Genomic DNA, 25,103 nt, shown 5'->3' with positions numbered 1-25,103 from the left:
GCTGCCAGTGATCCAGGCCTGGTGTCCTGCTTCTGGTTGAAAATCTCATCGCATGGATGCCCTGTGTGGTGACTGAGGGTGACAATCCTTGCCTCGGTTGATGCTGATAGCTGTTCTTTGAGGACTTGTGACTGTGAAAGTTCAGGACTAGAAATTCCCACAGTCTACCTGAGTCTCCAATAACGAACTGGACTCCATATTAAGGTAAACACATCTCCTGTTATCTTGAACTTCTATCCTCCTAACAACAGTGTGAATGCAGATCCATCCCTGCTTTCCATTATCACCCAAATAAGGATGGATTCCCTGTTGAGTCTGGTTCCTCTCAAGGTTCTTCCTACTGCCATTTCAGGGAGTTTTCCCTTGCCACTGTCGCCGTCATCCTCTGCTTGCTCATAAGGGACAATCTAATTGTTTTAATTCATACAAATTTACATTTTAAACAAACTTCTATCATTCTTTTGATTCTGTAAAGCTGCTTTGCGACAATGACAATTCTTAAAAGCGCTATACAAATAAAATTTTATCGATTTGAATTCTTGCATTGCTGAGCAGAATGGGGTCAAATGTATGTATTCTCTGCTTACTGCATTCCAATTCACACTCATACCTATCTAATTTATATAAAACACTCCATGATTTATTCGGGAACAACAGCAGTGAATGGAGATAATTTAGCAGATTGCCATTAGCCATGATATGCAAAAGTTAATTCATCAGGGAAAAAAAAGATATTATATTGTAGCTGATGTAGAAATGTTAGGATTATGGGATTAACCACAACCTTCACACCAGCGATCTTTTAGGCTTGATCTGGAGCTATTTGTCCTGCTCGGATTGATCTGGAGAGATCTCACAAAACAGTTGAGATTAGTTGGAAAAGAGTTGGAGGTAGCAGATGATTCGCTGTGGTGACCCCTGAAAGGGAACAGCCGAAAGACAAAGAAGAAGAAGAAGAGTCTCTCTGAACACTGCAGTGGCTATTATTTATGTGTCACCACTTAATATAAAGAGATGGATGCAAAAGTGCAAAGCAAACATCTTTGCACTTCCATTTTGTTTTGTTTCGCTTTTACTAAGAGAATGAATATAAAAAGAATGTTTTTAACAGCATTTTCTGATCTGACCTAAGCTACACATCTCTCTCCCACATGTGCATGGTCTCTTTTTATAAGAAAACAGGAAGTGTTGAGAGTTTTTACACTGCTGACTGCTCTGACAGTCAGTCATTATAGAGACAGGATGGCTCTCAGTCTACTCCCTGCAATGCTCTGTGAGTAAATGTTCTTTTTGTGTCTTCATTAGAGTGAGTGTTGGGTATAAAGTTCTTCATCTGCGGTCTGATTGTCCTGAGTGATGAGCTTATTGTGTGATTAGGACATTGTGTATAATTCAGCATGACTGCTAATCCAAAAGATTAGAGTTTGGGTCAGTGGACTTGGCTATTTCACCTGGTAGTCCCCATGGACAGTAGGCTGTGGTGTACTGAGTGTTCTGGTGTTCTGTCATGGCTAGCATTGACTTTTTACCGTGATTTGTGCTGCTTCGGCTTTTCTGTCAGATCAGAGCAGACAGATTGGCCTTTGCTCTCGTTTACAGTTGATATATTGAATATTTTTTGTTTATCTTGCTGTTGTATTGATGTAATACCTGATCAATGTATTTCTGTTCTCAGCATTAACAGAAGAGGTGTGCAGAAACAAACATTTTTAATTATTTTTGCAGGCACATAACTGACTGGTGGTTTTTATTTTTATATTTTTTTTAAATTTAACACTTTAACTGTGTATAAGTAGATGTGTTGTGAAGAGCAATGCATGTGTGTGTGTGAGAGAGAGAGAGAGAGAAAGAGAGAGAAAGAGAGAGAAAGACTTACCACATTCTAATGACCATAAATATGGTAACCAAAAATAATTCCACTGACACTTATAATTGACCTCAAACATGGCCAAACTGAAATCAAAAACTATGTAAACATATATGTGCAGTAGAGATGGGTGATGGAGCAGGCAGTCTGCTTGATACTGACCTACAGTACAGTATATTTATTATAATCTTGTTGACACTGTAGTAGCACATTTTGACTGAATTTATTTGCACTTGAAGTTACTTTATAGTAGGTAGAGCTTTGTGAGGGAGCATGCAGCAGAATCTCTTTTAAAATGGCTTAAATATCACTGTCTGGGTTTTGAGGCAGATGCAAGTGCTGTGATTCATTAAGGAAAACACAAACAAAGGAAAAGAAGAACTGACGATCTTTAACAAAAAACACGAACAAGAGCAGCATGGTGTTATTCTTACATGAGACTGGGTATAACCAAAATGATACACAGTAGAAGGTTGACACTGAACTAAAATAAAAAAAAAAACAGTAGTACTGCTGAGAAGTAATACACAAAACAGGCTTAAGGAATCTGAGACATGTGACAAGGTCATGTGATATCCTAGGGCTGATGGGTAATGTACATGGAGACAATGAAACTGAAACACTGGCCAATATAGTGTTGGAGGTTTCATGGCTGAATTTGACCAGCCTGGTGGCCAATCTTCATTGATTGCATTCCACCATTTGCTCCAAGGGCAAAGTGTGAAGGTTTAATTAGCAGAGTAATATCACAGTTTTGCTTACAATATTGTAAAGTACGCAACATTATAGGTGACAGAGTTCAAAAGAGAAAGAATTGTTGGTGTGCGTTATTAACCTAGTTAACCCAGTGTAAGCATGTATCTAATGATGTAAACATTAAAGCACTTTTTGTAAGTCGCTCTGGATAAGAGCGTCTGCCAAATGCCTAAATGTAAATGTAAATGTCTGGCTGACGCATCTGTGACCAAGACAAGTTATTGCGATGTATTAAGAGCCACGGTAACCAGGGTAATGTCAGCGTACCACCAAGAAAGATGAATCAAAACCAACAGGAGTAACTGTGGATGCAAGAGGAAGCTGTGTGAAAGGGATGTTTGGGTGCTAAGCTGGAGTGTATCCAAAAAACATAAAACAACAGCTGCCCAACTGCAGAATTGAATGTGCCCCTCAACTCTCTTCTTTACACCAAAAATGTTAGTTCGGAACTTTACAGGGTCAATATACATGGCCAAGATGAATTGATGCTGTATTGGAGGCAAAACGAGGCCCTACACCATACTAATGAATTATTGTGGTCTAAAACCAAGTGTTTCAGTTTCAACCCCTATAGTTTTGTGAACCAAGGGAGCAGTTTTAAATTTAAAATTTTATTTGTCACATACACAGTCATACATAGTACGATATACAGAGAAATGCTCGTGATGTTTAAACTCTAAATTATCAATAAAAATTGAAATAAAAAAAAATAAATAAATTTGGGAGTGTAAATGAATAAAATATAGAGAAGAAGATTATAAGGATAAGAAAATATAAAATATATAAATTGGATATACAGTGCATCCGGAAAGTATTCACAGCGCATAGTTGTTAGAATTCCACATACAACATCCCATAATAACAACATGATTTTTTTTTTTAAAGATTTTTGCATATATATTTAAAATAAATAATTCAAGAAAGCACATGTACATAACTATTCACAGCGTTTGCAAAATTGAGCTCAGGTAGATCATTTTTCCCCTGGTCATCCTTGAGATGTTTCTGCAGCTTAATTGGAGTCCACATGTAATAAATTGAGTTGATTGGACATGATTTGGAAAGGCACACACCTGTCTATATAAGGTCCCACAGTTGACAGTTCATGTCAGAGCACAAACCAAGCATGAAGTAAAAGGAATTGTTTGTAGACCTCCGAGACAGGATTGTCTCGAGGCATAAATCTGGGGAGGGTTGCAGAAAATTTTTGCTGCTTTGAAGGTTCAATGAGCACAGTGGCCTTCAACATCCGAAGAAGTTTGAAACCACCAGGACTCTTCCTAGAACTGGCCGGCCATCTAAACTGAGCAATTGGAGGAGAAGAGCCTTAGTCAGGGAGGTGACCAAGAACCTGATGGTCACTCTGTCAGAACTCCAGAGGTCCTCTGTGGAGGAGGGAAAACCTTCCAGAAGGACAACCATCTCTGCAGCAATCCACCAATCAGGCCTACAGACGTGGCCATTAAGACTGCACATGTTTTCCTGCGAGATGCCGCAATTTGGCACGCGACGTGCCGCGACTTGCCATAAGCAACATTTGGGAATTTAAATAAATGTGTTGTGCTTTACTGAATATCCGCCAGATGGCACATGGAAGGACTTTATCTAAAAGCCAGACCAAGTACGATGATGAATTGTGTATAATTAGTTAGCCTAAAACAATATTGTTTCCAATGCTGAAGCAAACATGAATTTTATTTTGTTTTACAACAAATATTTCATAATGAACGTGTGTATATGTGCTTTATGTTATTATTAAATTCGTGCTATAAAAGTATCTTAAATAGTTTTTGTATTGTAATGTCTTAACAGGGACAAAACAAAGAAAGACATGGCAATGCCTCGGTTTAAATGGTCTTGAAATTAATTTAATTTCCTGATAGTAGGCTATCTGATAGTCTTAACTATGCGAATGTCCTGATTCGTGAATATGCCAACATATTTTATGTAAAATGTAAAAATGTGTTGCCATCATAAATGAACAGTATAAAGAGATATTATATATATAATTTGTTCATATTAGGTAAATATTCACAAAGTGCTTTGGGCCTTTTTAGATTAATAATAAGCATGTTTTTAGCTGTTTGTGTCCAGCATTGAATAATTATTTCATCCATTATTTGATCATGGTTGGAAATTATAGCTGGAATGTGATTGTGGATTTATGACTGAAATTATTCAGTCATATGTGAATTTATGACTGACGTCGCCGTGCAGAAACCCGCAGCTCACACTTTTACTTTACAAAAGGCAGCGTTTTATCAAAAGGCTGATAAACACGTGTTGTACAGTATATACAATGTGACAGCACGCTCAGTTACTGTCATCCCTCTTTTTACCTTTGATGTCTGTGTAAAGTTATCAAACCAGTTTCGCGGATGGGGGAATCGGCAAAATTGAGGCGTTTAAAACGATTTAACATAACCGAGCAGATGTCTCTGCCTAAAATGTATTTCGCCAGCTATAGAATAAATAGAAATAATATGTTTAATGGTACCAATTAAATCAGACTTTATAATTACTTTGAGTGTAATTCACAAATTTACTGAATATATTATGTTTTTATGTGTATACAGTATGTGTTTGTATGTGAATATAACATATATAAGTGAATATAAGTATTTGTTTGTGCGTGCCTCTCATATGTAACATTCATTTAAAATGCAATTCTTGATAAGTGTATGTTGTTAAAGTATTTGTGGATATGTATGTAATGACGCGGCTCGTGCAAGGGGCAGAGCCGCGCATAAACTGATCATTTGGTCGCACCAGTGAAAGCGGTCAGGGCCAAAGACAAAGCGCGCTGAAGAAGACACAGGCAAAGCCCAAGCCTCCGCCTGTCTAAGACACCCGCGAGAAAGTGAGACAGAGAGACACGCATCAGTTTAGTGCGCGCTCTCGGGTTAACGTGCACAAAGCACAAACTTTACTCTCTCTCTTCCTTTTTTAAAAACAAAATAAGCACAGTCTTACTTAAAAATGTGGATAAAACAACAGATTTAGATTTCCCTGTCTTAATAGTTATACACAAACACATTTAAATGAATCCCCTTACATAACATTTTTTTTTCAAATAAAAAACACACTGAACAAATCCTTACAATGACACAATGAATAAATAAATAGAATGATGTCTAATGCACAAGCACTGCTATGCCCCCATGGCCACATCTTTTTTTTTGATGCTGGGGGGGAGGTGAGAGGAGAGCAGAAGCTGAACAGCGTTAACATGCATTGCCTTTACATCCACATCCTTGGCATCAGCTGGAATGATAAATTGCCCAATGGCCAGGTTCTGGCCCACGCTAACCTTTGTACATTCTGCTCAGACAATACAGACTACGCTTGCTTGTCCCTATGCACTATACAGAAGATGGCCGGATTGCCAAGGACATTTTCTTTTGTTGAGCTGGCTTTCTGGAAAAAGACCCCAAGGTTGCCCCCACTGCAGTACAAATATGCCTGCAAGCACTACATAAAAGCTCTTGACATTACGACAGAAAACTGGAAAGAAACCAACAAGGCCTAACAAAAAAGGCCTACATTCTGTCCATCATCATACCATGGAAATTTATCCTTTTCATAAGTTGAGCTGCCTGAATTCAATCTCTGACTTTTTATATTTTGTATGCAACTGTTGTTGAATATTTTTGTCTACCCCAATTTTTAGCAGTCATTCCACGTTGCTCCACAGAGATCTTTTTGTAGCCATAGTTGTTCGTGTACATAGAGGGAGTATGGATAGTCGGTTTAAAAGTAGACTCAAGACGCATCTCTTTAATCTGGCATATGCGTAACTCATCCCATAACTTCATACTTCAGTACATCTATCCTGAATGGCAACTACGCTAATTCTCTCCATCTGTTTTGTACTTTTCTACCCATCCTGAGGCATCTGGAGATTGTACCAGCTTCAGTAGACAAAGGCCAACCCTGCGAGGTTCCTGAGGCATCCAGAGAAGGACCAGCTCCAGCTGGATTCTGCCTTATTATGGTTGGAGCTACACATCCTGCTCCTGTGCTCCCAGTGATCCAGACCCCATCTGCCCTCTGCACCTACTGACTCATCCCTTTGCTGTACTGGGCTTCATGTTAATTTAAAGAATTTCTGTTATATTGTACTTTCAGCTGCACAACACACATGGTGTTATATCATCTCTATCTGTTATCACCCAAATGAGGATGGGTTCCCTGTTGAGTCTGGTTCCTCTCAAGGTTTCTTCCTATTGCCATCTCAGGGAGTTTTTCCTGGCCACTGTCGCCGTCACCCTTGGCTTGCTTATCAGAGAAATTTAATTCATTCATTTCATTATTATCTAGACACATTTTTCTCATGCATACACAATTTATTATTTTATATATATATCCCTTGTTCTTATATATTATTATTATTTTTTTTTATGAATTTCTTTCATTTTTGTGAAGCTGCTTTGAGACAATGACCATTGTTAAAAGCGCTATATAAATAAAATTGTATTGAATTGAATTGAATAGTCAAATAGTGAATAGTGATTAGTAATTACACCATGTTGCAGTGTGACATGTCCCACCCATTGTGCTAGGGAATGCATTAATAATTCCTGAGATCACCTCTGCAAGTGGTCTCAGGATTGGTTTCCAAACGAAACTATTAGATTCTCACTGACCAAAATCAACTAGCCTCAGGGCCAAGTGTTCTCGCAAACAGTTCCCGGACCCCACTGTGTACAAAAGTGCCTTTTAAACATCCTCCTCCTCCTCACTAACATAGCATGCAAGTATTTGGGACAGGATTTAATCCACCGTAGGGGACGCGCACATACACACACTCATTCACACACAGCAGGCAATTTGAGAAAGTCAATTAGCCTAATTTGCATGTTTTTAGACTTTGAAAGGGAACTGGAAATCCTTGAGAAAACCCACCAAGCATAAGAAGAACATGCAAACTCCATGCACACAGAAGTGGGAGTAAAACCTGCCTGGAAATCGAACCATACTCTTGGTTCGATTTCCATAACCATTGTTAATAAAATGTAGTAATTTCTTTGTTTATTTTTGTCAAGGAGCTTACATGGATCTTTCATGTCAATGAATATACCAAGCAAATACGTATAACCTATCCTAGAGTATATGTTTGTGGGAGTGTTTTTGTGTGTGTGTACAAGGGGCAATGGATCACATGGAATATAATATGATTTTTTTTCCTAATTTAATTTTAAGTGAAACACTCATATACACTGCTTCTATATTAGTATGTACTGTAGGCTATATATATACGGGTATATATATATATATATATATATATATATATATATATATATATATATATATATATATATACGTATTATGTACACATAAAGTAAAAAAAAATAATAAAGCCATTTTTGTTTAAGCCTCTAATCAGCTTAATCTTTGGAGCACATGCTTTTTATTTTTACTACAGTCAGACATTATTGGAGCTCAGTAATCCAGTATACAACATACAGGATAAGCTGCAGGAAAAGCTACAAAACCTTGGCTTGCTGCGGGGACCAGGCTTCCAGTCCTTAGTGTTGTCTAATGCCAGTTGGTGGAGTAAGGGACATCAAAATAGGTGTGCTAGGAAGCACTGTGCTAAAAACAAACACTATCCCATCTACCAATCTCCCCAAAGTCTGCTGCCTGGACAATAAATTCTTACTGCGTATTTGTTTTTACAGAGTCATAGCTCACCAACAGAGTTCCAGATGCTGACATTCAGCTAGATTGTTTTGTGACAGTGATGGCCCCATTCCAGATGTGCTGAACAGCTTCTACCCAACTCTCCATCTGGCTCTCATACACCTAGAGAAAAAGGAAACCCATGTTTAAATGCTGTTCTTAGAATTTAGCTCGGTATTCTATACCATTATCCTCCAACACTTGACTGGGACTCTAAGCCTGTTGGGTCTGAACACCTCCCTCCTGGACTTTCTGACCAGAGGGCTTTAGTCAGTACGAATCGGGGACGCAACTCTAGCACCACAACACTAAGCCCCCCAGGGCTGTATGCTTAGTCACCTGCTGTTCATACCACTGACTCACAACTGTGTAGTGATACTCAACTCCAGTGACATTGTCAAGTTTGCTGATGAAACAAGAATGGGTTCAGCATACAGAGAGGAAGTGCAAAAGCTAACATACTGGTATAAATTTAAAATCCTTCCTTTAAATGTTGGTAAGGCAAAAGAGATGGTTGTTGACTTCAGGAGGACATGGAGCAACCACTTTTTGCTGAACATTAATGGAGATGTGGAGTCCCTCAACACCAGCTCTTTAAACAAAAAAAAAGTCCACCCGCATCTTTTTTTTTTCCTGGGAAGGCTAGGGAAAGCCCAGCTTCCACAACCAAACATGATTACACAACATACACTTCATCACACAGACTCAAAGTGGGAATTAGACCCAGGACTTGAAGGTGCAAGTCCACAGTGCTTACCACTAAGTAACACCCTTGCATTAGTTGTAGTCACAGCACCCAAAAAAAATATTTTGAGGGTGGCTCACCCACTATGTCTCCATATTCTGCCATGAAAGGTTATGTAAGTGCATATGAAATTTGTTAGAAAGTGGAAAATGCCAACCAAAACACGATCAGAAAGTCAACATGACCAAAATGAAAAACAAAACAGACCACAAAACAGAACAGATACTAGACTTGACACTACATGAAAATATGGTTTAAAATAATGCTACTATTAAGAGACCTGTGACACAAGACTGGACTGTAAAACTCAAGACTACAATGTCAAAACAAGAATGCCGGAAACAAACACAGCCCAAAACAATTAATGGGCGCACCGCACCCTCCAGGGGTTATTCCTGACAATGTTTGTAGTATTTAATTAGAATTACAACAAGAGTTTCATTTACCTTCTTCTTCTTTGTCTTTCGGCTGTTCCCTTTCAGGGGTCAGCACAACGAATCATTTGCCTCCATCTAACCCTATCTTCTGCATCAACTTCTCTCACACCAACTAACTTCATGTCCTCTCTCACTGCATCCATAAATCTCCTCTTTGGTCTTCTTCTAGATCTCCTGCCTGGCAGTTCCAACCTCAGCATCCTTCTACCGATATATTCACAATCTCTCCTCTGAACATGTCCAAACCACCTCAATCTGGCCTCTCTGACTTTATCTCCAAAACATCTAACGTGGGTTGTCCCTCTGATAAACTCATTTTTAATCCTATCCATCCTTGTCACTCCCAAAGAGAACCTTAACATCTTTAGCTCTGCTACCTCCAACTCTGCCTCCTGTCTTTTCTTCAGCGCCACTGTCTCTAAGCCGTAGAGCATCGCTGGTCTCCCCACTGTCCTGTACACCTTTCCTTTATTCTCGCTGATACTCTTTTATCGCACAACACACCTGACACTTTTCTCCACCCATTCCAACCTGCCTGTACCCGCCTCTTCACCTCCGTTGACCCTAAGTACTTAAAATCCTGCACCTTCTTTACCTCTGCTCCCTGTAGCCTCACCGATCCTCCTGGGTCCCTCTCATTTACACACATGTATTCCGTCTTGCTGTGGCTAACCTTCATTCCTCTGCTTTCCAGAGCATACCTCCACCTCTCCAAATTTTCCTCCACCTGTTCCCTGCTCTCGCTACAGAGCACAATGTCATCTGCAAACATCATAGTCCATGGGGACTCTTGTCTTACCTCATCTGTCATCCTGTCCATCACCAGAGCAAATAAAAAGGGGCTTAGAGCCGATCCTTGATGCAGACCCACCTCCACCTTGAACTCTTCTGTCACACCTACAGCACATCTTACCACTGTCTTACAGCTCTCATACATGTCCTGCACCACTCTAGCATACTTCTCTGCCACTCCAGACCTTCTCATACAATACCACAGCTCCTCTCTTGGCACCCTGTCATATGCTTTCTCTAAATCTAAAAAGACACAATGCAACTCCCTGTTACCTTCTCTGTACTTCTCCGCCAGCATCCTCAAAGCAAATACTGCATCTGATGTACTCTTTCTAGGCATAAAACCATATTGCTGCTCACAAATGCTCACCTCTGCCCTTAACCTAGCTTCCACTACTTTTTCCCACAGCTTCATTGTCTGGCTCATTAGCTTTATACCTCTTTAATTGCCACAGCTTTGCACATCTCCCTTGTTCTTAAAAATTGGCACCAATACACTTCTCCTCCATTCCTCTGGAATCCTCTCACTCTCCAAGATCTTGTTAAACAAACTTGTCAGAAACTCTACTGCCACCTCTCCTAAGCACTTCCATACCTCCACAGGTGTGTCATCAGGACCAACAGCCTTTCCACTCTTCATCCTCTTCAACGCCCTTCTCACCTCACTTCTACTAATATTTGCTACTTCCTGTTCCACAACAGTCACCTCTTCTACTCTTTGTTCTTTTTCGTTTTCCTCATTCATCAACTCCTTAAAGTACTCCTTCCATCTTTCCATCACCCTCCTGGCATCTGTCAGTACTTTTACATCTCTATCTTTAATCACTCTAACCTGCTGCACATCCTTCCCATCTCTATCTCTTTGCCTTGCCAACCTGTACAGATCCACTCTCCCTCCTTACTGTCTAGCCTAGCATACAAGCCCTCATATGCTCTTTGTTTGGCCTTTGCCACCTCTACCTTCACCTTACTCTGCATCTCCCTGTACTCCTATCTACTCTCTTCAGTCCTCTCAGTGTCCCACTTCTTCTTAGCTAGCCTCTTTCCCTGAATACACCACGTACCCTCCTACCTGTCTCCCTGATCACATTGGCTGTAGTTGTCCAGTCAACTGAAAGCCCCTCCTGACCACCCATAGCCTGTCTCAACTCCTCTGCTCTGCCTTTGTCCTCTTCGCCTTCCTCACCACCAGGGTTATTTTACACACAACCATTCTGTGTTGTCTGGCTACACTCTCCCCTACCAACACTTTGCAGTCACCGATCTCTTTCAGGTTACAAAGTCGACACAAGATGTAGTCGACCTGAGTGCTTCTGCCTCCACTCTTATATGTCACCCTATGTTCCTGCCTCTTCTGGAAGAAAGTATTTACTACTGCAATTTCCATCATCTTTGCAAAGTCCACCACCATCTGTCCTTCTACATTCCTGTCCTGAAGACCAAACCTGCCCATCACATTTTCATCACCTCTGTTCCCTTCCCCAACATGTCCATTGAAGTCTGCACCAATCACCACTCTTTCACCTCTGGGGTTGCTCTGCATCACTTCATCTAACTGACTCCAGAATTTCTCCTTTTCTTTTAACTCACATCCTACCTGTGGGGCATAACCACTAACAACATTGAACATTATCCCTTCAATTTCCAGCTTCAGACTCATCACCCTATCTGATACTCTCTTCACCTCTAGAACATTCCTTACAAAGTCCTCTTTCAGAATAACTCCTACTCCTTTCTTTTCCTATCCACACCATTCTGTTTAGTTGTCTGTTTTGTTAATCTATTACTTTGGTCAAGATAATTTCCTGTGCCTGATTCTGTTCTGGTTGGTGTTTTATACTTTTTAATAAATGCCATCTTTGCTTATGCTGTGCCTACTTGTCCCTTTATGACACACATTTGACAGACTGTGACTTATATTTTAAAAGCTGCATTTACTTTAAATTATTAATCTGTGTTGTCATCTGTTCATTTCGTTACCCACTAGGATGGGTCTCCAGATGACAAGCAGCTTTGAGTTATTTGTTTAAATTGTAATAATTTTTTATCTTCAACCGTCATCTAATGTGTAAATACAGTGAGGTAAATAGGTATTTGATTACCCTGTGATTTTGCAAGTTCTCTTATAAGAAATCATGTTCTTCTCTAGATCCGTCAGGTTTTGGGGCTGTCGCTTAACAATTCGGAGTGTTAGCTCCCTCCAAAGATTAGGTCTGGAGACTGGCTAGGCCACTCCAGAACCTTGATATGATTTTTACGGAGCAACTCCTTGGTTTTCCTGGCTGTGTGCTTTGGGTAATTGTCACGTTGGACGAGCCAGCCACGACCCATCTTTAATGCTCTGACTGAGGTGTTACAACCCAGTCTAGGGTTGGGCCGCACAGCGATATTAAGGGTGAGTGATTGTAAGCTGGAGAAGGAGTGTGGTCTTGTTACAAACTCAAGGAAGAAACACACGTAATAGATTGTAAAGGAAGCCTTATATTTACAAGATAACTTCAGGGTGGACCGCGGCCAAAACAAAAAACAGAAAAACTGATTAAAAAAAGCTCTAACTTCCCTACAAAGGAAAACAAAAAAAATGTGGCCACACCCCTACAACCGGTGGAAAAAAAAAGAGACATACATAACACTTTATACAGAGTTTAGACATTTACTTACATACAAAAGATAACTAAATTTTACAGGTTTACTAAGCCACAGGCAAGGGCAGACCCATGGACCAACAGGTGCTACTAATTTAAAATCATGAGCAGAGTGTAGCTGGACTATTTAAAAGGAAAATAACAGGTCTTTGAGGGTCAGAAATCCGGCTGATAAGCAAGTGATCAAATACTTATTTTACACAGTAATTCACAAATAAATTGTTAAGAAATTATACAATGTGATTTCTGGATTTCTGTCTCTCACAGTGGAAATGCATTGTGCTGAAAATTGTAGACCCCTCCATGATTTCTATGTAAGAGAACTTGCAAAATCACAGGGTGATCAAATACTTATTGACCTCACTGTACCTATATTGTAACCATATAAAGAACAACTTGGTAAAACCTTACTATTCAGTTTTAAGATAAAAACTCTTTGATAATTAAATAAAAATGCATAAAAAATATTGCACATAAACAAAAACCCAGTTTTTTTTGCGCTTCTGACATAAAATAATGAGTAAGTGGGTGTTACAGGATTGTTTTCTTCGTGCACAGCTGCTATTGTGAAGGCCTTTTGGTGCTGCATCCTTTTGGCAAGCTGTTTTTAAATTATCTTAGACTTTCAGGAAAAGTTTACCGGTGAGCTGTGAATTTTCTGGATAACAAGCAATATACTACTGATTATTTTTAAATGATTGTTTTTATATTACGGGGTTTATGATTTACATTTACAGTACATTTACGCATTTGGCAAACGCTTTTATTCAGAGCAACTTACAAAAAGTGCTTGAAGTTTCCGTCATTGAATAAATACTTACACTAGGTTTCTAGGTTACCAATTAAATGCTACTGTGTCAGTCAAACACAGTTGGGAAGAGTTTTTTTTTTTTGCGGGGGGGTTGGTGAGAGGGAGGGACTGATTGTCCAATTATTAGGTAAACTTATAATAGTCTGGATGAATGTCTTCCTCAATCCCTGAGAGATGGTGGGATGAGGCGAGCACATTTTTTGCTTTGTAGGCAAGCATTAGGGTTTTGAATTTGATGCGGGCAGCTACAGGATGCCAGGGCACGGAGCGGAGAAGTGGGGTGGTGTGGGAGAACTTGGAAAGATTGAAAATGAGACGTCTAGCTGCCTTCTGGATCAGCTACAGAGGACGAATGGTGGACAGAAGCAGAGTATTTAGGCAGAGATTTAGGCATGGAGGGACATTTGCTAGGTCCATGGAATAGGGCATGTGTGTTTGCTTTTGTCTTACATTAACTCTGTTTCTTCTGTGGTAAAAAATCATTCACTGGCCTTAGGAATTATAAACACCCATTTATACATGTAAACATAGACTTACTTTATTTTACTGGGTTAATATTTTTGGAGACATCCCTGAATCTTAAATCTTGTCTCAACTCTCTTTGTTATAACAATGAATGTTTGCATGCTCCGAAATGCTTTCTAAGTTTTTCTTATTTCCTGTTTTTGTTTCCTTTTTAGTGCTGATTTCACTTCTACCAGTAACACATGCTCATGGTGAGATATTTCCACTGTCACCACTAACCTAAATGTACCCTTATTTAACATAATTATTTTTTAATACCAAAGAAAGTTTAATTCCAAAATTTCCACTTTTTTAAATGTATTACATCTGTACACTTAAGAATTACTTTTTAGCCTAGAGTGGTTATTAAAACATATGACTTATTTCTATTGATTATTTTTTTTTATCATTTTTATAGTGAGTCCTAAAGCTGTAGTGTTCATAGAACCTCATTCACATGTCTACAAAGAAGACCTAGTTATCCTCAGATGTGACATACAGGAAGAAGGAGATGCTAAGTGGACATACAGCTGGTATAAGGACAATAAGATTATCCCCCGTAATATATTCCATGAATTGTTAGAAGACGACACAATGCAGAAGTACATCATATTTTCTGCTGATGACTCTGACAGTGGATACTACACATGCAGAGGGCAGATAAATGACTCTCAGACCTCAGTGATCAGTGATGTTGTTACACTGACTGTATCAGGTGAGTCTGTGGCAAAAAAGATTTGGGTTTTATACATTTATTTGTGATACATAGTTTAGGTGATGCAATAATAATATGAAATGTGATAAATTAGAGATTAAAGTGCAAAATCATTCAGGTTCAGAACATTTTAGAGCCAGGTGAGTTAGGGGAGTTAAAAGGGGTGTTAAAATCTGTCATGAGGGAGAAATTCAGCAAGAAGGTAGAAAATGATGCTTCTGCCATTATCTGATTTATTAGAACCACCCCTTTTTTTCTATCAGTTTAGTCACTTTAAGAGTCTGAGCTTTATAGTCAAACTCATTTATGTAATGGCCCACATTAATGTATAATTAATAATAATAATTAATAATTATTAATAATTATTTCAGTGTAAAGTTCTCACAGCATCAATCAATGGACTTTTAATTAGAGGTTTATTTTAAAGCCCTTTGATTATTGCTTTATTCTGCCCTCCAGAGGAACAACAGAGACTAGACTGTCCTTTTATCTTTTATTTAATGAGTAGTTGTTGTTGTTGTTGATGTTTTGTTCTTCTTCCTCTTATAATTTTTCTTCTTCTTCTTCTTCTTCTTCCTCACATTTTTGTTGATCTTGTTTTTTTTTTTTTAACTTTGAAACTTACTGTATTCCCTGAGCTGTGACAAGTAGTTTTTTAAAGCTCTACATTATAGTAAAAATTTCACAGTGATCCCAGTCCACAAGGGTAGTGAACTTTAAGTTACAGCCCTAATATAAAATTTACAACAAGTTGCCCTAACATGATCCATGATTTATTAAATTTTAAATAATTTATTGATTTATGATTTATGTTCTATTCAACAGAGAAACCACTGCCAGTAGTGAGTGTATCTACACAGAGCTGGCTAAATGAGGCAGACTCAGTGATTCTAAGATGTGAAATTACAGACTTCCATACTGACTGGATATTCAGCTGGCACAGAAATTATGAAGAAATCAGAGACAGTCATGGAGAGATCATGTATGGAGACTCCTACACTATCAGTCATACCACTCATAATCACACAGGAGTTTATTTCTGCAGAGCAGAAAGAGAAAAATCATCTATGAGATTTACAGCCAATCAGCAGCCACTATGGATCACTAGTGAGTAAAGTGTGTTCATTGTGATATATGTGTAAATTTAATATCACGTATGGAGAATTACAGCTGTGTTAAAATTTGCTATGAAAGTTACCCTCCAAAGTCAGGAATAATTAAGACTAATAATATCCCTTAACACTGGTCACGGATTATTTTAATTCATTCAGCACTATTTAATTAAATGAGGTGTACATGTGTTCAGTGCAAGTTATGGCACAAAAATTATAATAACTTGTGAACTATAATGTTCTGTGTTTAAGGTGAATCTCCTCCAGTCACTATAATCATCAATCCCAACAGAACTCAACATTTTACTAATGACTATCTCTCACTGAGCTGTGAGGACCAGAGTCACTCTACTGGATGGACAGTGAGACGATTCACCCACAGTGGAGTGTTCAATTTTTCATTGTGGGAATCACATACATATTTATTAGATTTTATATGGTGGCAAGTAATCTCGGGATCTACATATGAAACCAGCTCCCTCTCCACATCCCACACTGGAGTTTACTGGTGTGAGTCTGAATCTGGAGGAAACAGTAATCCTGTCAACATCACAGTGCATGGTGAGTCTTTATATAGTGTATCGATAAATGAAAAAAGATTGAGGATCATGAGTTTTAAACTGGAAAAAATGAGAGACACTTAAGTGGTTTATCTCAGTCATATTTTAAAAGACTTTACATTTAAAAATACAATTTAAAAATTTTAATATTTCCTGAAAACAGCAATATAACATCACAGTCGAGTTTCTCAATCAGCTACAGCGGGTAAAACACTAAATAAGGCTGTGCTGCAGCTCTACACACCTTTTTTTTTCTTTATCCAAAGAGTCAACTTAACAAACACAACAATATGAAGGTGTTTCACTATAAAATCAAGTTTGAGTGTTTAGAGTTTAAAAATAATAATAATAATAATAATAATAATAATAGAAAATAATCCAGTCTCTGTAGATTTTAAGCATTTTTCTACTTTATTACCTACAAATTGGTCAACCTAATTTTTCTATTACAAATATGATATTTCTATAACCTGCAGTATTCATGTTGTAAGTGGTTTTCCTGTTCATATGATTTTGTGTTAGATGGTGATGTGATCCTGGAGAGTCCTGTCCATCCTGTGACTGAGGGACATCCTCTGACTCTACGCTGTTTACATCGCAACACAAAGTCCTCAACCCTCCAAGCTGATTTCTATAAAGATGGGTTAGTTCTCCAGACACAGACTACAGGAGAGATGATCATCCATAAGGTCTCAAAGTCAGATGAAGGTTTCTACCACTGTAAACACCCAGAGAGAGGAGAATCACCGAAAAGCTGGGTCTCAGTCAGAGGTGAGAAACTATTTAAACATTAATTCCTAATGGCAAGGTGCAGTATCACAAGGTATAGAGTGTCATGCTCTGGTATAGGGTAAGAAAAAAGGGTGTTTGTGAAAAAGAAAAGAGTGTGTGAGAAAGAGAGAAGACTGCATGAAAGAGAAAATAATGTTTGAAAAAAAAACAGTGTGTAAAAAGAAAAAAGATCACAAGAGCATACCACAGGGGAACTCAACACTTTACTAATGACTCTCTCTCACTTAGCTGTGAGAACCAGAGTAACTCTACTGGATGGACAGTAAAATGATTCACCCACAGTGGGGAAGTGTAAAATTTTGTATTAAAATATATTGTGGTGTAGGCGGGGCTTCGACTGGCGACCATCATGCTTTGCGGGAGGGATTGCTATGTGTTCACCATGTTGGGGAAGGGTGTTTGGGGTAGTGGCTTCGGCCACGTTGTGGGTGTGTGTTTGTGTGTGATGTGTTAAATATGCTCCAGTTCATGCTTAGGCTGAATTGGATGTAGGTTCTTGTGTGAATGTGCTGCTCATGCTATACATGCTGTGTACAAAATAAAGCACTCCCAGCCATTGCATTGAGCAGCAATTAAGCTTGCTTGTCTCTTTAATGTCCTTTCCGGCGGTAAAACGCTACATTGGTGTCAGAAGTGGGATGGACAGTAACGAGTTGAAGCGCACTACGGAGGATTTACGGAAAATCCAAGCAGGCCGGCGAGTAGCGGAGCGACTACTGGGTAAGAGAAAGCTCTTACCTGATGGCAAGCGCCGAAGCAAGCTACAGCTCCGTGCGCCATCCGAAGCGACTATAATTAATGCAGCTGTGCCTTCCTTCCTACAACGGTGCCGTTGAACCCCACGCATTCCTCGCCCAAGTAGAGCTAGCCGTCGACTTTGCAGGCTGGTCCCCAGCAGAAACAGCCGTCCGGGTAGCACTCTCGCTAGAGGGCGACGCGCTCCGGGCGCTGGAAAACCTCCGGGCCAATGAGCGGAAGGAGTGGGCAAAGTTGAGCCCGCTAAGCCCATAATGGCAGAACAGCATGGCGAAAGAGTCGAGCGACCGCCCGCAGCTCAGTGGCGCTCGGTAGGTGAACCTAGACTCCAGCAGCCGCTAAACTAGGGTCAAGGGCGCTAAGGGGAAGCCGCCTCCCATAACCGTTCTTGCTCCCCCAATTGGTGGATTGAAATCGAGCAGGGATTTTACGTCAACTGTGAGCTGGACGGCGTCTTACTACGCTTGCTCGTGGACACTGGCTCCACTGTTTTGCTGCTGCACTGTGGACTACTGGGGCAAAGTGAGCGCATTTGCAGATGGCCTGATCCCGCCTTCAACATCTGCACCGTTACTGGGGGCTACGTGAAGGTACGGGTGTGTCGCACGGTGAGAGTTCAAATGGGTAAGCGAACTCATTCACACAAGTGTGATTGTGGGAAATGTCGAGGAGAACTGCATTTTAGGGTTGGACATTTTGGAGAGATGGGGTGCGGTGCTGAATTTGGCTAACAGAACTCGTGGTAACTTCAGGGTAGCCAGGTTGGTAGGACCCAAACCACAGCCGAACAGGTTAGTAGCACACACCCGCGGGGCAGAACTTCCGGTAGCAGACCGAGCGGGAAACCTACACGCTAACGCCAGTGCTTTACCCCGACGGCCGGGCAGCAAAGCGTGGTCGGTACTGCGAGCGAGTGGAGCGCCGTGGTGACGTAAAACCCTCGACTCTGAACATTTTCCCTGTGCTGTCCTCCAGGCTCTCCGGCGGTGATCAGCCGTCCAAGCCAGCGTGCGGCCGAGTTACTGGGTCACCTGTAGTCGCTTCGCCGGTGTCACAGCTGGACCGTGATCTGCTCATCGCTAAGCAGGAGAAGGGCCCCACCCAGCGCTCCCAGGCACCGCTGCAGGACTTTCGTGTGGGGGCACCTATGGAGCGTAGGGGCATGGACACTCACAGCTGGGGGCGAGATTTTGCTGCTGGAGAGCAGGTATGGGTGTGTTCCTCCGGGAAAAAAGAGGGGGCTCTCGGCCAAGCTTATGTCCCACTGGGTGGGCCCCCCGATGTCATCCACCGGGTGCGGTTGGTGGGGCGGGCACAGGTTGTGCTCCACCGGGTTGCCTTACCAGCGCAAGACGGAACACCTGAGAGAAAAGAGTCACCCTTCTCCATACTTCGTGAGCTAAGAAGACTTTTAAGATATATCTTACGTGAAGTGATGTCTATTTTTTTAACTGTCCCTTAGGACTCCTCTTAAGTCGCTGCCTCTTACGTCCGATGTTACAAGGCGCTGTCTACAGTGAAGGTACTGAATTAGCTGACATCGGATGCTTAGGAATCGATTTTTTATTTCTTTTGCATAACAGCATTAGGAAAGACGGCACTTTCTATGCAAATTAAACATGGCACCAAATTCTTTTTATAACGTTTATTCCGACACAGGTTAACTGATCAATAGCATGCCATAATAGACAAATATATAAATAAAATCACCAAACTGTCGCTAATATTTTCATGTAACCTGTATTGACAGTGAAACGAACCGAGAATACAATCATACTTGATTGACAAACAGCTGACAACACTGTTCACCAGCTTCAGAAACAATGTGAAGCATGTCAGTTGTAGGGGTTTTATAGCAAACTTATGGAATGAATACGATGAGATGACAGAGTAGAGGTAAGTACGATTCATCATCATTCACCGTGAGTTTGTGCGCTGTGATTACGTTTCCATCTTTCTGCGTGAAAAATTAAACGTTTAATTTTTTTGCCGGTCCTCGTGGAAGCTTGCAGACCTTGCACAACTTCGCGGAACATTGGCGGGCAATCGCGGCAGCTCAAGATGCCTAACATTGCATCTCTTTGTAAGTCAAAGCGCACAGGTGACTTCCGCATGTTAAACTTGTTTAATTTTTTTGCGTGGTAAAAAACGTAAACACGGCACTAAAACTCGCGCTGAATCATGATGAACCGTACTTATGGCCACCACGTGAAACCACGTAGGTGATAAGGGGGAATAACACCGCATCTCACAGCGAGTCAAACCGCATAGGTGAGATAGGTGTATAACACATTACATTTACTCAGAAAAAATATGAATGCGGGGTTTGAAACTCCCAAGGTTATTTTCTCATTTAACTAAATCAAATTTCATAAAAATAAAACGTGTCAAAAGAAAAGTCCATCTAGTTATGGATAGTGGCTAATGATCAATTAAACATATTTGAAACAAAAGGCAGCAAGCAGCTGGACATCGGGACGTAGAGTGTAAGTACGATGTGTTGGCCTGGCAAGTGCAGGTCTGAGCAGGTCAAGAAGCTTCATAATCTGTTGCCTTGGAAGGCAAAACCTTTAAAAAAAAAATAGCAACCTCATGGAAACCATGAAAAGGGCTGAAGTTTTGTCTAAATGAAAAATGTACATGAACCACACGGCTCTGCGGACGGCGCCGTCTTCAGTTTAGGACAACAACACGCTGTATCGCTGCGGGGTTAAGATACAGCTTAAGAACTACTTAGCGATAAGAAGCTTTCGAGAAACTGGTTCTTATGCAAAATTTCTAACTTTGCTCTTACTCAGGATACAAATAACTTGTCTTATATTTTAATAGTCTAATAGTTTTCAGAATTTCCACCACAGTGTCATCTAATAATGTAAGTTGTAGTGTTGAGTTTATGTAAATACATGTGCAGTTTGGTGTTTGTTCAGCAGCTTGATCCAAAACATACTGTTCAAAAGTATGGGGTCACTTTCTAACTCCATAATCGTTCCTGATTTTTATTTCTTTCTACATTGTAAAGAAATGCTAAAGGCATCCAAAAAATGCATTAATCTCCTTTGAACAGTTAATGGTAAGATGTGTCTGTTACCTATGCTCTGTAAAGACTTCATAACTCTTCTAATCTGAGGTGCTGTTAATTCGTAATTTTTCAGGCTGATAACTCGTCTGCGACAGAGGTAGGTTTTGGTCTCGCCTTCCTGGGTCTTAAAATGACAACTAACTGTTTTGTTGTTATTTAATTAACAACCTAATTCCATATGTGTTATTTTATAGTTTTGAAATCCCCAGTATTGTTGTAGAATGTAGAAAATAAATCACTAAACAAAAACAAAGAAATTTGCAAGTGACCCCAAACTTTTGAACGATAGTGTGTGTGATACACACACACACACACACACACACACATATATATATATATATATATATATATATATATATATATATATATAAATTTGTTTTTTATTATTTTTTTTTAATTAAGGTTTAGGTTCATTGGCTGTTGAAGATTTACCTGGTGTTAAAGGTTCATCACATATATTAAGTGTGTCAGAGCTTGAAGAGCCAAAAGGTGTAAAAGGTTTAGATGCTGGATCACGTGTAGAAGCTCCATTGTCAGTGCTCATGCTTATCAGTAGTGTTGTGACGGCCTCTCCATATCTGGTGGTGACCATCATTCTGCTGCTCAAATGTTACAGAGCTCGGGGTAAGTATTATTTCATTTCACTCATCTCAGAAAATACATTTGTCTTATATTAAAGTATGGTTTGAATATAAGTATGATATACAGTATGTAATATGAATTACAGCATAACTGTTCCTACTGAGGTCTGGGGGTGAATTTAGACAATAGATGCTTTAGTCAGTGTGACAAGAATTTTTTTAAGAAATTCCTAAAAACTACACTCAATAAAAATATAAACGCAACACCTTTGTTTCTGCTCCAAATTTTTCATGAGATGGACTTAAAGATCTAAAATTCATTCCAGATACACAATATTACCATTTCTCTCAAACATTGTTCACAAATCAGTCTAAATGTGTGATAGTGAGCACTTCTGCTTTGCTGAGATAATCCATCCCACCTCACAGGTGTGCCACATCAAGATACTGATCTGACATCATGAGTAGTGCACAGGTGTACCTTATACTGCCCACATTAAAAGGCCACCCTGGAATGTGCAGTTTTTTGTTTTATTGGGGGTCTGGGGACTCAGAACCGGTCAGTATCTGGTGTGACCACCATTTGCCTCATGCAGTGCAACACATCTTCTTCGCATAGAGTTTATCAGATTGTCAGTTGTGGCTTGTGAAAAGTTGGTCCACTCCTCTTCAATGGCTGTGCGAAGTTGTTGGATATTAGTAGGAACTGGTACACGCTGTCGTATACGCCGGTCAAGCACATCCCAAACATGCTCAACGGGTGACATGTCCGGTGAGTATGATGGCCATGCAAGTGGCATCAATGCTCAATGCTTGTGGCATCTGTGGCATTTTGCTGTAAGACAAAACTGCACATTCCAGGGTGGCCTTTTATTGTGGGCAGTATAAGGTACACCTGTGCACTACTCATGATGTCAGATCAGCATATTGATGTGGCACACCTGTGAGGTGGGATGGATTATCTCAGCAAAGCAGAAGTGCTCACTATCACACATTTAGACTGATTTGTGAGTGTTTGAGAGAAATGGTAATATTGTGTATCTGGAATGAATTTTAGATCTTTAAAAAAAATGAAAAATCGGAGCAGAAACGAAAGTGTTGCATTTATATTTTTGTTGAGTGTAGTTACAGTATGGTGTCTTCAATAAAGAAAATAACATTTGTTTAAAATATGCAGGTAGTGTTTATATTAATTGAAATGAACATGGCTGTAGTAAAATTTGATGGGGAAAACGTTGATGGGGGTATTGGGGCAGGCCTTGTAGGGCGATCTACACACACACACAATAACGGATTGGTAATGACTGCTGCCTGACTCACAGATTACATACATTGTTTGAATAACGTATGATTTAAAAAAAAATAACTAAATAAATAATAAAATTAAGTACTTATATGGCGGACCTAACACGTTAGATTACTCGTTACATCAAAAAAGTAACGTGTTACACCCAACACTGGTAGTTTGTAATAATTAATAAAGATTCACTGAGCTTTATTTTGCAGTTACTGAAGATGAGTGTGAATGATGTCTAGCACATAATTTCCTGAAGCAGTGTCACTTGGTACTTCACTGTTATTCATGAGCATTAAAACAGACAAATAAGATTTTTTTTTTCTTTAACAGCTCACACTGATGGAGAACAAATTGAGAATGCAGTCACAGAGGACTGAGTGAAGTTCATCAATAAAAAGAAAATGCATTTACCGTAGAAATCATTTCATATTTTAATTTTGTGTTCAACATATTTTTTTAGATAAATAATGGTGATTTTTCAATTTAGTATCATGTTGTTAGTAGTACAGTATATTTTCATCTGCCTGCATTTGTTTAGCTAAAGCCTGCAAACCTTCTCATGATTTAAAAGATAACATGTATATTGTCAGAAAAAAAGGTTATACAGTATGTTGCTAGTGCTAACTGCTAAATAAATAAAAATTAACAGAATAAATATTATAAAAATTGATAGTTAGGAAAAGTAGTTAATAGTGGTGTGTTTTGGAGATAAAGCTATGTTTCTAAAAGCGGATAACCAAATTAAAATGTACAGTATATGGGTAAACAACTGAATCTGGTTGTAGTGATGTAAGAAGTACAGGTAATATAATGAGAAAACTAACATGATGCTTTTTAATTAACAGTATGATTTATTATGTTGTATTGTTCAAAAGATAATAATAAAATTAATTTAAAGATAATGTGTAATTTATTTGTATTGATAAAATCAGATATCTTAATCCTGAAGTGTTATACAGTGTAAGTAAAAGACCTCAGTGGAGTTCAGGAGTAAATGATTTGTCATGCACACTTAATCCGCAACCGGCACTAGGACCCGGAAGTAATGCGGTCGCGAATCAGGAAGTATAAGAGAAGTAACCAAACCACAGCACAACGCTCAGTTATTGAGTTCACTGATATTGCCTCGGATGCGTTCACCAATTCGTGAGTACTCACCTTATGTCTTTGCTTTCGTATTGAGTGTGTTTATAGGACGCGGGTTAGATTGTGTCTTTCCCTTCCCCAATCGTGAGAGTCCTTAGACTAAACTGCGTGATTATCCTGCCTATTCGTGTCACTCCGCGTTTGGAGTTTGGAGTTCACGCTACACTGGGCTAACCGCTAAAGCTATGTCTTCTGTTCTCCTCGGGTTAGTTCTTGACATGATTAATCAAACAGAAGTGCTATTACACTTATTGCATGTCTACACACTACTGGCTTGGGATCAGTACATGGTGGCTCTGGGATCTTGCCAAAACATGAAAGCGAAATTACATCATAACAATATTCAACAAAAAAAAAAATTGAGGTGATGTAAAATATAATTATATGAGCTATAAGTGGTCACAGATGTGTCTGACCAGATGTTTAGTAACACAAAACAGGTAAAAATAACACATGTATCAGTTCTTTACATTGAAAAGATAATTGATTGAAGAAGGTAACAATAATAAAAATTTGGAGTGGGTTTCTCATCAGTTAATTGGTTAATTATTTGAGTTGAGTCGTTAATCATTGTTAATAAATAATAGATTAGAATAGCAAATTTTGCCTTCCCAGTTGCAGTGGACAATGTGTCAGATACAGTAAGCAGATGGAGAAAAAGGGTGGTGTGAATGAGGAATCTTTCACTTTACAAAGAAGAGAGTTTCAAAGTTTAACAGAGTTTATTTTATTAATAAACAGAAAGGATGCCCACATTTATGCATGTAGTGTAGATAGTGCTTATCTCCAGAAGACTTTTGTCCCAATGATTTTCCCGGCTGCTTTA

General features: G+C 39.4%; 1 protein-coding gene across 2 annotated transcripts; it reads left to right on the top strand.

The window, feature by feature from the left end:
* Window positions 1-1,172: 1,172 nt before the first annotated feature.
* Window positions 1,173-24,033, top strand: LOC128544147 (titin-like). Of its 2 annotated transcripts, none has more exons than XM_053514178.1 (8): window positions 1,173-1,273; window positions 14,416-14,451; window positions 14,658-14,954; window positions 15,780-16,061; window positions 16,319-16,627; window positions 17,149-17,397; window positions 21,656-21,877; window positions 23,462-24,033. In XM_053514178.1, the coding sequence occupies exons 1-8, from the start codon at window positions 1,243-1,245 to the stop codon at window positions 23,506-23,508; spliced, it is 1,473 nt and encodes a 490-aa protein (XP_053370153.1). In that variant the 5' UTR covers window positions 1,173-1,242; the 3' UTR covers window positions 23,509-24,033. The 2 variants fall into 2 exon arrangements, with proteins under 2 accessions (XP_053370153.1, XP_053370235.1); XM_053514260.1 differs by lacking the exon at window positions 1,173-1,273 and adding an exon at window positions 5,248-6,700.
* Window positions 24,034-25,103: the final 1,070 nt, after the last annotated feature.

Source organism: Clarias gariepinus, chromosome 1 (assembly GCF_024256425.1).
Source record: "Clarias gariepinus isolate MV-2021 ecotype Netherlands chromosome 1, CGAR_prim_01v2, whole genome shotgun sequence".
NCBI lineage: Eukaryota > Metazoa > Chordata > Actinopteri > Siluriformes > Clariidae > Clarias > Clarias gariepinus.
The sequence above is the reverse complement of the archived record's forward strand: the minus strand, read 5'-3'. Positions and strand labels throughout refer to the sequence as shown.